The 13,367-nt window shown below is 41.8% G+C and overlaps 1 protein-coding gene across 1 annotated transcript in view; it reads left to right on the forward strand.

The window, feature by feature from the left end:
• Positions 1–280: 280 nt before the first annotated feature.
• Positions 281–13,367, forward strand: part of Kcnq5 (potassium voltage-gated channel subfamily Q member 5) — a 531,455-nt gene continuing 518,368 nt past the window's right edge. The window contains 2 exon segments of the mRNA XM_027392801.2: positions 281–651; positions 653–955. Coding sequence (XP_027248602.1) covers positions 548–651; positions 653–955 — 407 coding nt within the window. The 5' untranslated portion in view covers positions 281–547.

Raw genomic sequence — 13,367 nt, forward strand, 5'->3', positions numbered from 1 at the left:
GACCAGGCGCGATATAGCCGCGGGAGAAACCCGGAGACCCGATCGTCCAGTTTGTTCACGGGGCACCGGGCGGACTTCACTCTCCGGACAGCTCCAAGCCTCGGGAAGAACCTATCCAAACTCCGGCCTGGGAGACAGACTTAAGATCAGGCCGGTGTTCTGCAGGGGGCAGACTGAGCGGACCCGGACTGGGTGTGCAGGCGTGGGAGCGTGCTTTGGGGCATCCTGCACACCCCCAGCCCGGCCGGTGGACACTGTAGGGAGGAGGGAGTGGCAGCCGCGGGACTAAGGCAGAGCGAGGCACACATCTCAAAGTGACGCCCCCAACAGGTCCGGATTTGGAATTGGCAGTGGCAGAAATCCGGACCTCCTGGGCCTGCCTCGCACACCCCACCGCCCCCTCCCGGAGCCCCGGCGCTGAGCTCGTCAGCCCCCCGGGGGCGCCCCGTCGGCTGCGGGTTTCCTCCTGCAGACCTGCCCGCGCACATGAGACCATTGCCCCAGCCGCAGGCGCCGGCGCCCCCCTCGTGGTGCCGGTGGTGATGCCATGCCCCGCCACCACGCGGGAGGAGAGGAGGGCGGTGCCGCCGGGCTCTGGGTGAGGAGCGGAGCGGCGGCGGCGGCAGCGGCGGCGGCGGCGGGTGGGGGCGCCCGGGCAGGGCATGAAGGATGTGGAGTCCGGCCGCGGCAGGGTGCTGCTGAACTCGGCGGCCGCCAGGGGCGACGGCCTGCTGCTGCTCGGCACCCGCGCGGCGGCGCTCGGAGGAGGTGGCGGCGGCCTGAGAGAGAGCCGCCGGGGCAAGCAGGGGGCCCGGATGAGCCTGCTGGGGAAGCCGCTCTCCTACACCAGCAGCCAGAGCTGTCGGCGCAACGTCAAGTACCGGAGGGTGCAGAACTATCTGTACAACGTGCTGGAGAGACCCCGCGGCTGGGCGTTCGTCTACCACGCGTTCGTGTGAGTACCCGCCCCCCCCCCCCCGCCACCGCGTGCGCCCCCAACCATGCCGGCTGATGGGGAGCCCCCTGCGCCTGACCCCCGTGGCGCGCGTGGAACCCGCGCCCTGGCTCGAGGCGCTGAAACGCGCGCTCGCGCACACACACACACACACACACACACACACACACACACACACACACACACACACACACACACACACACACACACACACACACACACACACACACACACACACACACACACACACACACACACACACACGTGGTGGTTTTTATTTCTTTGCACGTGTTTGCCTTAGGCCCTCTGGAGCCCTCCATCTCTCTCGTCCCACCTCTGGCACTTGCTCAGATTGAACCATTGTGTCCCAGAGCACACAAGGAACTGCCGGTCAGTTCCAGGTACCCTGGCGATTAAAGGCAGGAGCAGGATTTAGGCGACTCAGATAATCAGGAGTGATTAGGTCTTGACATGCGTAAACTTAACTGAGTGGGGCGCCCAGGAGCTGGGAAACGCTCTGGGAGGATGTGCACCAACCTGAGGACAGAGGGTGTACAGGGGTTGGATGGCTGGGTGTGATGGAGTGGAGAGAAGAAGGTGAAGGGTGGGTCCACAGTCAACCCTGGGGTCCAGCACAGGAAGCTGCTACAAGGTGGAGAGAGAGAGACTAGCTTTTAAGCGCGCCCGCCCGGAAACACGCCTGGCCACCATCACAGCTGTCACCAACGGAAAATCTGTCAGTGCAGGCAGTCCTAGCCACAGAGAGGTGGCCTGAGTCTAGGAGTGCTACCGGGCCATACAAACTCCTCTCCTCTCATGGGCTGCAGCTAGTGGGGAACCCTGGGTTCAGGAACAGGATCCAAGGTGCGATGGTGCCATGGCAGAGACCCAAGGGGCCAGTTCTGACCTGGATCAAGGAGTGGTTTAGTTGGCATTTACGGTGCTGAGACAAAGTGGTGTGTGTGTGTGTGTGTGTGTGTGTGTGTGTGTGTGTGTGTGTGTGTGTGTGTGTGTGTGTGTGTGTGTAGTAAGCCTCGCCATCTAGCAGAGAATGGTTAATGAGAAAATGATTGGAAGCAAATGTTTATTTTTCCCTTAGGCATTAAAAACCTTTCAGTGGCTTTAAAGTTTACTACTGTTTTTCCCACAACGTCCATTCATTCCATCTCCTGTTAGAGTTAGGTTTATCTGGATGATTTACAGCCATTTTTATGCCTTTACACCCTGTCTAAATTTACTGTTTTTAAAGAACACTTGGTCTTCTTTTTGCCCCTACCCTGCCCCTTCCTTCCTTATGTTAAAGTGAAATATTATTAGCCTTAGGAAACCTTCAGAGAAAGTTGCAGGCACATAGTGACTAATTCCTTGTTTCTTACTTAGTAAAATATGTTTGGAGCACACAAAAATTCCTTCAGAAATGAAGCATACCATCCTATACTTATCCCTCCCCTGGAATGAAGAATTGACACCAACCCAGGAAACTTAAAAAAATAATAATAACAGAGAGAAGGGGCTGGTTTTGTAAATAGGTGAACCTGAAATATGACCAGGTAGAACTCAGGAAATTGTTGGAGTCTGCACTCTGGGGCCCTGGTGTCTGGAAATTTTTTACAGTTTCAAATTGATGTGAACATGTAGGATTAGGTGGACTATTCCAGCCAGCTTTATATGTTTGCAAGGCACACACAGGGAATGTTGTTTTGTATCGTCATTGCATCTAAAAGTGTAAATTCTTTCATTTGTTAATGGAAGAGTCACATGGATTTGGATGTAATTAATGACAGAGAAACACCACTGACACTTGTTAAGCTCATCTCCTTGGGTTGATATGCAATTAATCTAGTACTTAATGAGCATAATAAATTATTTTGACCTGTCAGAATATACTGAAAAATTTTAGCAATGATGAGGCTTAATTTGCAGTAAATATCTGAGGTATGGATGTTATTTTTAGAACATGCTCAAAATATTCATGACTTTAAATATGATGTAATGCATTGCACTTTTTTTGGATAAAGTACATGTCCTGGATTCAAAGGGGATTTGACACAACCTCTATTGTTGTACATACTGATGTCTCCTAAGCCTTGTTTACAAGCATGAATGAAAATTTCTCAAAATACAACATTTTCTTATTGATGTCTGGTTGTTAAGTCAGTTATCATGGTCTTCTGGGTTTTTTTTTTTTTAAAGGTGTCCAGCTGAAGTATTTGCCTGTTAACTATCTTTACCAGTGAATCCGGTGGTAAATAGAACATAAATAATGAGCTTGTCAGCACACTATTGCTAATGTAAAGCACTTTCTAATGCTTCTGAGAGCCTGGAAGCTGCAGGGTTGGAGGTGCACAGCTACATGGTGATGTAAGACCCATATGAGCACACAATCAGTATGGACAGAGTCAGCCTCTGGAAAGAGGGCACACAACCACTGCAGAGCCCTGGGGCAAAGAGGGGTAATCGCTCCTTATGATTTTAAACGAGGTTTTGAATGGCAGGAATTTACACATTAAATTAATAAAGCAAGGGTACTTTGAGCTGTAAGTCTAATAAGACCATTACAGGAAACTATAAGAAAATAATTTCTAGAGAGGTGTAACTAACTAATGCCCTGCCAACCTGGGGATCCTCAAATCTTACTTTAATAACAGTTTTTGTAGCGTATTAAGCTCTGTGCCAAGAACAAGTACACTGTGATTAATGAGGCACTTCAGGGATGAATTTACTTGGTTAGCCCAGTGTTTCCACTGCCAAGAAACAAGAGAAGTGTGTTTAATATTACACTTCAGGTAAAGAAAGATTTCTGTTAGAATATGCAAAAATAATTATTATAATGATATTTTAATAGTCTAAAATGGGATCTTACCACTATATATCCAAGACTACTGGTAAGGGTGCTGGTAAGAACAGAGGCGACCTGCTTCAAGTGACTTCTTCCTCTGAATTTGTGGGCTGTAGGCGATCCAGGCACTTCCTGCTCTTTTGGAGTCCCTGGACAGCAGTGTGTTCTGTCTTCAGCTGTGATACAATTAACTAGATGAGCTCTTAAAATAGGAGATGATTTCTTTGAGTTGTTTGTTCCCTTTAAATTACCCTTCTTTGGGGAAAATTTAGGAGAATTATGGTAGTTGTAGAGGAGTTCGTGATAAGATTCCTAATGCAAATTTGTGTTACTGTAGCAAATGTGGTCAGTCCTGAGGACTCTCACAGGAGTCTCTGTGAGATGCATCCATGCAGACATTACATTCCCCAAAGTATCTTTGCCTGATTGAGTACTGCTGATGGGAATTCACAGTTTAAACTAGAATATTCCACCAAAGCTGGGGACCCTGGAGTCACCCCCTGCCCCTACACTAGCTACAGTTGACCCTCCATATGACCATTAAGTTTTGCTCATTTGACTTGAATTAGTTTTCTGGATATATCCCTTTCTGTCCTTTGCTGCTTTCTCTGACCCTCTCTGTTTCTCCCAACCTCTCCTCAGCTACCTGGCCATCTTGCTTCTATTTTCAACCCTGTAGCTGCCACTCTGACACAAGTATTATTAATAAAAGCCAAATGCTACTATCTCATTCACAGACTTATCCATTTACACATATGTGAATGCCTGAAGAATGTGCTATGCTGTTGAATTTCCCCACTTAGTGTATCCTGCATTTTCAACACATATTTTCAATTTTCATTGTATCTTCAAAGTACAGTACAAAAATGACCTCTTAGGCACATTTCCAGTTAGTTGGTGGGGATGAGGTAAGTACCACTTGTCTTAGATTTCATTGCATTCTGAGACTACAATGGCTAATAAAATAACGGTGCTTCATGTACCTTTTGTGGTAGTGGTGTCTTCTTAACCCAGACCTTGTCTGAGGGCAAACTTCCATTCAGAAAGTCTACTTGATTCTTAATCTTAATTATTTAACAAGGTCTTATACATCCAATAGAGCTTTGTTAAGTGCTAATTCATTAGGAAGTAGTTTTCTTTGGAGGTCCTCCATGCAGAAGTCTCAGGTAAGCCAAAGCTGAAAGAAATACCAGGTCTTTGCAATTGTCTTGGAGATGCTAGAAGTACCTCAGACTGTGATTGCTTGACCTCTAGCTTTTCTACGTTACTGATGTGGAGTAATCATTTGACCCATTAGGTTTCTGACTCTTCATCTATGCATGGGCCCAATAGTGTCTGTGACCCAAGTGAGATGGAGGAATAGAATTGTTCAAAAATTCTATCACAGAAGGAATGAAGTATTTGGAATGCAAAGTTGTCTGGTATTTTAATCATTCCCCTCCTCATCTCTGAGCTGGGTAATTGCCTCCTAATTCATGGCTATAATTTCATGCCCTACTCCCTAAGTTCTATGTGCCACACCATAGCTAAGGCCACCTTTCCAATGTTTAGCACACCACTCCTCTGACTGGAGGACTCTGTTCATTGCCTCTCCCCAGGCCACATGCACACAGTCCTTAAAGCTATAGTCCCCCTCCTGAATCACTAACACCCAGAACTCTCTTTTGCACATCTGTGGTCCACGTGCTCATCTTAGTTCATTTACCAATTATTCCAAATCTCCAGACTATACTAGTTCCCTTTTGGTAGATGGAATTTTACTCTAATGATTACTTTCTGTATCTGATGCTATTAGACCTAATTAATTGTTTATTACTGGCATAAAAATTTTGTTCCAAATTAAGACTGCATCTTGTACAAACTGATGCTTGCATTTTGTTTAAAATGCACGCATTAAAACATGTATTCCCCTTAGGTGTAGAGGGGCTCAATTTATACTGTTTAATATTCATTTAATACAGTAATACAATATAAAGCATGGCAAATCGATCTATTTTGTAAAAATATAAATAAAAACTTCTGGACTTGAGGTCCATAATCCAATTAAAAAGTTAAAGTTGTTGATATACTAACATTGGGAATAGTATGGCATAAAAAACCAAAAATATGAGAACAGTATTTCAAAATGGAATAAAGTCTTGGTGCAAGAAGCACTATAAACAAGGAAGATAGCCAGAAGCCTTTTGATAATTGCTTGCAAAGAAGTAATGCCAATATTAATTTTTAATTGCAAATGGCTATTTTGGCAGATGAAATTGCCAGCAGAGCATGTTTTACTCTAACCCAGTGGTGTGAAACTACTGGAAGCCAAACATTGACTAGCACAGTCCAGTTAGGCTGGATGATGTCTCCATGTTTACATTGTACTTTTAATTTTTCTCCAAGCATTTGTAAGTATACTCTTTAACATTCTATTTGTTTGCTTCATGGGAGACAGACTGGCAGATTGGCCATGCAACTTCATTGTTTTGTTGTTGTTGAATTATTAGTGAAATTCTTTGAGGAGTCTCAGAGCTTCCTAGTGATTGATCCTCTAAACATCTTTTGCATGAGTTTGTCAAAAGAATGAGTTTCCTAAATGCTGCTTATTTCAGCCATTTTCAAACCTAAAAATAGTTTTTACTTTTCTAATAGGTATATCTGTATACCAATGCATATATAGCCTACACACATAGCTAAGCTCACAACATACACACACACATGCACACGCACACGCACACGAGTGCATTCCTCACCAGAGAGTTTCCATTTGCTCTGTTACTCCATGGAAAGTCAAATCAGTCAGTTGAGTAAAAAGAAGAAAACCTGAAATTCATTCAGTTATTTTAAGATTATATGATAAGTTTAGAGTTACTTGATTTTAACTGTACATGAAGAGATATGGATTTGAGAACACAGTCACAATGTACATTATCACCTTTATAATACTTATGAGGCTATTCTAGACTGTTTCTTCTTTATTCCATAGCAGGATGATCTTTTATTAATGTAATGTTACAGTTCATATGTCCTTATCTGTAGCCAGGGATCCAGTTTCTTTTTTTTTCCCAGTTTTTATTTAAATTAGAAATGAGATTGCTTTACATATCAATCCCAGTTCCCTTCACCTCCCCTCCTCCCCTGCCCCCACTAACACCCTACCTATCCCATAGCATTTCTGCTCCCCAGGGAAGGTGAGGCCTTTCATGGGGGGTCTTCAGAGTCTGTGGTATCCTTTGGGATAGGGCCTAGGCCCTCCCCTGTGTCTCTAGGCTGAGGGAGTATTCCTCTATGTGGAAGTGGCTCCCAAAGTCCATACCTATGCTGGGGATAAGTACTGATCTACCATTGGAGGCCCCATAGATTTCTGAGGCCTCCTCACTGACACCCATGTTCATGGGGTCTGGATCAGTTCCATGCTAGTTTCCCAGTGATTAGTCTGGGGGCCAAGACTGATCAGGTCAGCTGTTTCTGTGGGTTTCTCCAACCTGGTCTTGACCCCTTTGCTCATCGCTCCTCCCTCTCTGCAACTGAATTCCAGTTCAGTCCAATGTTTAGCTATGAGTGTCTGCTTCTACTTCCATCAGCTGCTGGATGAAGGCTATAGGATGGCATATAGGTTACTCATCAGTCTCATTATCAGGGGAGGGCATTTAAGGTAGCCTTTCCACTGTTGCTTAGATTGTTAGTTGGTGTCATCCTTGTAGATCTCTGAACATTTCCCTAGTGCCTGATTTCTCTTTAAACCTATGAGGGATCCAGTTTCTCATGTAACTAAAAGCTAGAGAAGATATGGTATTCAATGCTAATCATTCCACAAAGCAGATGATAAAACAAGAGTATATTATTAGGTTCAAATTCAAGCTCAACTTTGCTCCTACTGATTTGATAGCCATGAACAAGTTGTTTTCAATACCAGCTTTTTAAATTTGTGCAATAGGAATGGGCTATATTAAAATATAATATTAATGTATGTATGTGATATATATATATATATATATATATATATACATATATAATATTTAAAATATACGTACTTCCATTGGTGTGGTGACTGCTTTTGAAGCTATTTAGTATAATTAGGGATAATATGGTAGAAGGCTGTATTTCCATTCCAAAATTCCAGTATTTTATCTTGTATCTATTGAACAGTCTTTCAAACAGATAGAACTAAGGCAGGAAATAATGACTTCTCTGTTTTACTGTTTTGTTTTCTTCTTCCTCCATCTCCTACCTCCTCCTCCCTCCTTCCCTCTCTGCCTCCTTTCCATCCTTCCAGACTTCCTTTCTTTCCTGACAGAGTATTCTGATGCTGTCCAGGCTGGCTCCTGGGTTCTGAATTTCCAAGCATACACCAATACATGCAGCTATCACTAGCTCTCACTTCACTGTACCACTCAGCCAGAACTATGAATGATGGCTTGAAGGAGATCAAAAACAGAGCTGATCAGCTTTGAAACTATTATTGAACTAGGATGCAGATTGGGGAGATGATGCAAGAAAAGAGAAAAAATGTGTTACTAGAGTAGAAGAGTATTTATGAATAATCAACTATATAAGATAATCAAATATATAAGATAGAGATGGATTTGTTATTTCTGGTAATTTGATTGAGCCATTATATAGATAGTGGGACCAATAACGAAGAACAGGGCCATTAACTGAGACCAGAACTTCAGGTGGCACAATAAGTTGAGGGATGTAAGAAGTGATAAAAATGAGTTTAACTTTGGAGATACTGAGCTTTTGGTGCTGGTGTTTACTGTAGCTTGTGGATGCTGCTTTAAAATTCTGGAGATAATACTCATAAGAAAAGCAATAAAAAGAAAGTTATTAGGTCATGATGGATACCTGGATAATACTTGCAAATAGGGGTAGAAGAGGAATAGGAAATAGAATAGAGAAATAGTAAGATGGAAGGGAAACAGACTAAACATTGGTTAGTGGCACGTGACTTAAGAATATCTACTGCATACTCCATCCTCGTCATTAGGAATTTCTATATTCAAGAAAAATAATCAAGATCTATAATCTGGCACCAGAAATCTGCATTTTCCTTATAACTTGGAGGTTAATTCATGGTCTTGAAAATGCATTTTTATCATAGGAGAACATCTGAAGTAGAATGATAAAGTTATATAGGTCTATTTTAGTTCATCAAATGCATAGCTCACAGACATAGAATAGCAATAATAAAGATACTTAGGGACCCCATTTAAAGTTTTCAGCATATGCCCCTAAACTCAGAAGTTACTGTTCTTATTCATGCAGATGTTGGCAAGTAGAAGAAGCAAAGCTTATTTACAGGCTAGTTTGACAGCACTGAATATCAAATGGACCTTCAAGTATTTAAAAGAAAGCTAGGCTATGTCTCAAGGTTCAGACCAGGCAAGCAGTCAGAACAATGAGAATATTACAATCTTCCCACTGAACTCAGCCACTGTAGGTTACATGATCCCATTTTATTCTCACAGTGAGATAACCCTGCAGCCCTTCCAAAGGTGGAATAGTACCTACATTAAGAAAGAAATCACCTAGTCACTGTGTTGGTGTTGATCACATTGACTTCTAAACTGATGTAGGCTACCAGTATGGTGTGACCATGATCAGTAAGTAGCCTCTCATTTCCTTCTCTCTCTTTGATGAATGTTTACATCACTCCACTGAAAATGGAAGTGCTACTTTCAGAGCATCTCTACCTAGAAAAATTCCCTTATGTGGTTCCCAAGCTATTGCATCCAGTGTTGGACCTGCTGAGTTACTTCACAAATTCTTGTTTTTAAACTAGTTAGGTCATTCTGCTGAGAGCTGTTTTTCAGAGCTTGTGGATATGGAGTTTTATTCTGTACTTCATGGTTGGAAGGAGATAATAAAAGTAAGTTTACAGATGGCATTATATGAAGTAACCTAAACAACTATAAATAAGAAGAATCAAGAAATTATCACACTGTGCTGAAGAAAAAATATCCTATAATCAAAGGATAATAAAATTCACAATGTCACCAGAGAAATCATAGAAATTTTCCCTCCATAAAGTATAAAGAAAATACTGAACTTTTCTCTTCTTTCTCTTCTCTTCTCTTCTCTTCTCTTCTCTTCTCTTCTCTTCTCTTCTCTTCTCTTCTCTTCTCTTTCTTTTTTCTTCCTTCCTTCCTTCCTCTTTCCTTTCTTTCTTTTATTCCTTTCTTTTCCTCCTCCTTCCTCCTTCCTCCTTCTTTTCCTTCCTTCTTCTTCCTCCTCCTCCTCTTCTTCTTCTTTCTTGCTGGTTCCAATTCCCTTTCAATGCTGTAGTCTTCATACAGATTTCCAATGCATGTCATAAGATATTTAAGAGACCTCTTCACAGTCATCTGTTGTGTCTTGTTACATTGCTTCAAGGGCCACATGTAAATCTAGCAAGTTATTTTCTCCAGAATAACATCTGGAATTGAAGAAGCTGCATAGCACAGCCAAGGGTCAACCAGAGCACTCCATCTGCGAACACGAGAAAAGAGAGAATAGGAGGATTTCAGAGAAATAACTAGAGTTCTTTCTCGTCACTTAGGTGCTCACAAGCAAAGGGAATTAAAGAATCAAAGTTCTCAAAATTCCAACCACCTATGACCTTCCTTAAGACCATTACTTGTTCATTCTTACATGGAGATGAGGTGTACAGGTGGCTTTTTTGAGCTTTGGGGAGGATTATCATTTGACAGTGAAGATGTGTTAAATGAAGAGATAGTGAAAGTGCTAGGTAAAGAGAACAGGACAGAAAGCTAACATTTCAGGAGATAATAGGATAGCGAAGAAACAGAACTACAGTTATGCAGCAGCACCCCCAGGAGGGTAAGTCCCAAACAAATGCAAGACTGTTAAGGTATTACAAAGAAAATAAAAAAACATTGTGCATGCAAAACTATAAAAAGAGGCAATGAAGCAGAAAGCCAGGATAAATTAGGGTCGCCAGAAACCAGCAGACAAGTCAGACATCTTGGAGCCAATAGCTTCTTCAGCGCCATGCGTTAGGGGACATCCAGTTTGACAGGAAATGAACTCAGTGTCCTGCACAAAAGAGTTGAAAACAACACAGCAAGGAGGTTATGTATGGACACAGCAATTAACATCATCAAGAATACCTAAGAGTATTGTCTGAAGTATAATGTGTAACTAGGAAGCAAACCTCAGGGAGTGAAGCAATGTAGAACCTTCTTTGCCAATAGGAAAATCTGGTAGGGACATAAATTCGCAATCAGCAAGAGAGGAGCTGATAAGTGCCAAGCATTCTAAAGAGCTTGAGATAAGGCAGCAGACACTGTTTCGGGGGTGACAGATTAGGCTGTGAAAGCAACAACGAAACGGGTGAAGAGCGGAAGGAGAACGTTACATTAGGAAGCAGTAGGGTAAAACTAAACCTTGAATTTGTCTAAGCAGTGCTAGTTCTCTCCAAATATATAGTAAACTGTATGGAAAGTTTGTCTTAAGGAGGAAAATTGGAGTAATTGAATTAAACAAGACATCAGAAATATACAGAATTGAAATTATGATTAACACATGTTTGGAATAAGTAAAAGAATTAAAACCAATTAAATAAAAAATAAAAGCAGGGAGTAGCAGTATTGGAAGATATGACAAGGCATCCCTGGGTAATGAATGATTCTCTCTCTCTCTCTCTCTCTCTCTCTCTCTCTCTCTCTCTCTCCTGTGTGTGTGTGTGTGTGTGTGTGTGTGTGTGTGTGTGCATGTGTGTGTGTATACTTATGGTTTCATAACATTGAGTTCATAATCAATACCATTGAAGCCTAAGGTACCTCATGTATTTTCTCTACAAGACACAACACAGCAACACAACCCTCTCAGGTTGAGGAACATTTGCTAGTCCTTTATCCTTGTTCAGCATTAACTGGAAACATGTGCAGCAGGAGGCCTGAATTGTGAACTGTTCCACATATACCTCCAGATGACAGTTTTTAAAAAGTGCCTTATTGATAGTCTGTGGGCTATAAATGAATATTCAAATATCAAATAGGTGAATAATAGGGAATATCAATGCATACATATGCGGTGTGTGTTTCTGTTCTACAGTACATTTAGGGAATGTGTATATCATAAATACATTCTTATTCCCAGTCTCTTGTCTTTCTGTCTCCCACCATTTCCCTTACCCATTCTTAGAGGAAACTCTATGCATTTTCTGGGAAGTGCTAGGGACAAAGTTTTATTTGAACCAAACTTACTACAGTGATTCCCCACTGGAATTCTTGGAAACTTAGTTTGTATAACTGATTCAGTGTTATAGAATGACTATTACCATGTCTCTGCGAACGTGAGTTCTCAGAGTAAGTAATTCCACTATATCGTTTTGTCTTGTCTTCTAAAACTCAAGGAACCAGGAATTGAGGGCACTTCAGGTCTATAGTACTCTTGTCTAAACTCTTCTCATAGGTTGTCAGAATTAAAACAATAAATGGGAAACAAGCAACATCACCAATTCTGTAACTATGAAGTGAAGCATTACCATGGTCCCATCTCTTCGGTTAGACCTCCAGTATCCGGGCTTGCTGCTATTGCTCCATAGTAGCAGATGAGTAGTCAGTTTCTTAGATTGATCCCCACTGATTTCATGATAGGTCCCACCAAGTGCTGTTGGTCACCATCTTACCCAGGATATTCATAATCAAAAGCATCCAATTCTGACTCAGCATGATTGGTTTCCTGGAAGATTTTTGAAATCTTGACATGCTATTTGATCGACATAGGAAAGTTGTAACTTTTGCATCATATTTCATTCCTGCATATATCACAATGCTATTTTCTTTTATTGAAAGAAAACCCTGAAGAGAAAGTACTTCTGACTTCCCTAAATTTCTCACATACACACTGCCGCAGGTAATATAGAGATTTCTACTTCCCTCTGGGTAACTTCTGTGATATGGTTGCACCCTTGGTTAAGGCTAGGCTGACAGTGTATGAAGAAGGCATATAAAGCAGCTCTATATTTAATTACGGACTGGACACCAAACGTTAATGTCTTCCGTAGACTGTGATTTAGATTTCAGGCAAGAGTGCATCCTTCTAGCTCTTCTTAAATATCAAGAATACTGTCTTTTACATATGTTTGTATGCATGTACACGTACATAATCAGAATGTGTGAAAACACCCCTTCATTTGAAAACACAAACAAGGTTTGTGTGAATAACTTCAGCAACAAATGGTGAGTTTATTTTTAAGAATAAGTCTCATAAATACATGTACCTCTAAAAATAAAAATAGTAAAAGTTCTAAAACATTTATTTCCCTCATTACATATGACAGTTGTGTTCAAGTGGAACAGCTTGTAGTTTTGTTGATCTCATGCCTGAAGAACTGCAGGGGTTTTTGGGAAAGTTATGTGCATGTCTGTGGGTATATATACTTTACTACTCTTTCTATACAAAGATTATTCAGAAACAGACCTTTTAAGATGAGAAGCTGTGCATAGATGGCATGAATTCTACCAACCTAGGTTTGCTGGAACTTGGGATGTCATCTACTTAGGACAGAGTTCTTTGAGACTGGTTTAATATTAGTTGCTTCGTTATAAGGTGGCACTATTGCCCAAAGACAAGTGCACACAC

The sequence above is a fragment of the Cricetulus griseus genome (assembly GCF_003668045.3).
Source record: "Cricetulus griseus strain 17A/GY chromosome 1 unlocalized genomic scaffold, alternate assembly CriGri-PICRH-1.0 chr1_1, whole genome shotgun sequence".
In the NCBI taxonomy this organism is placed as follows: Eukaryota; Metazoa; Chordata; class Mammalia; order Rodentia; family Cricetidae; genus Cricetulus; species Cricetulus griseus.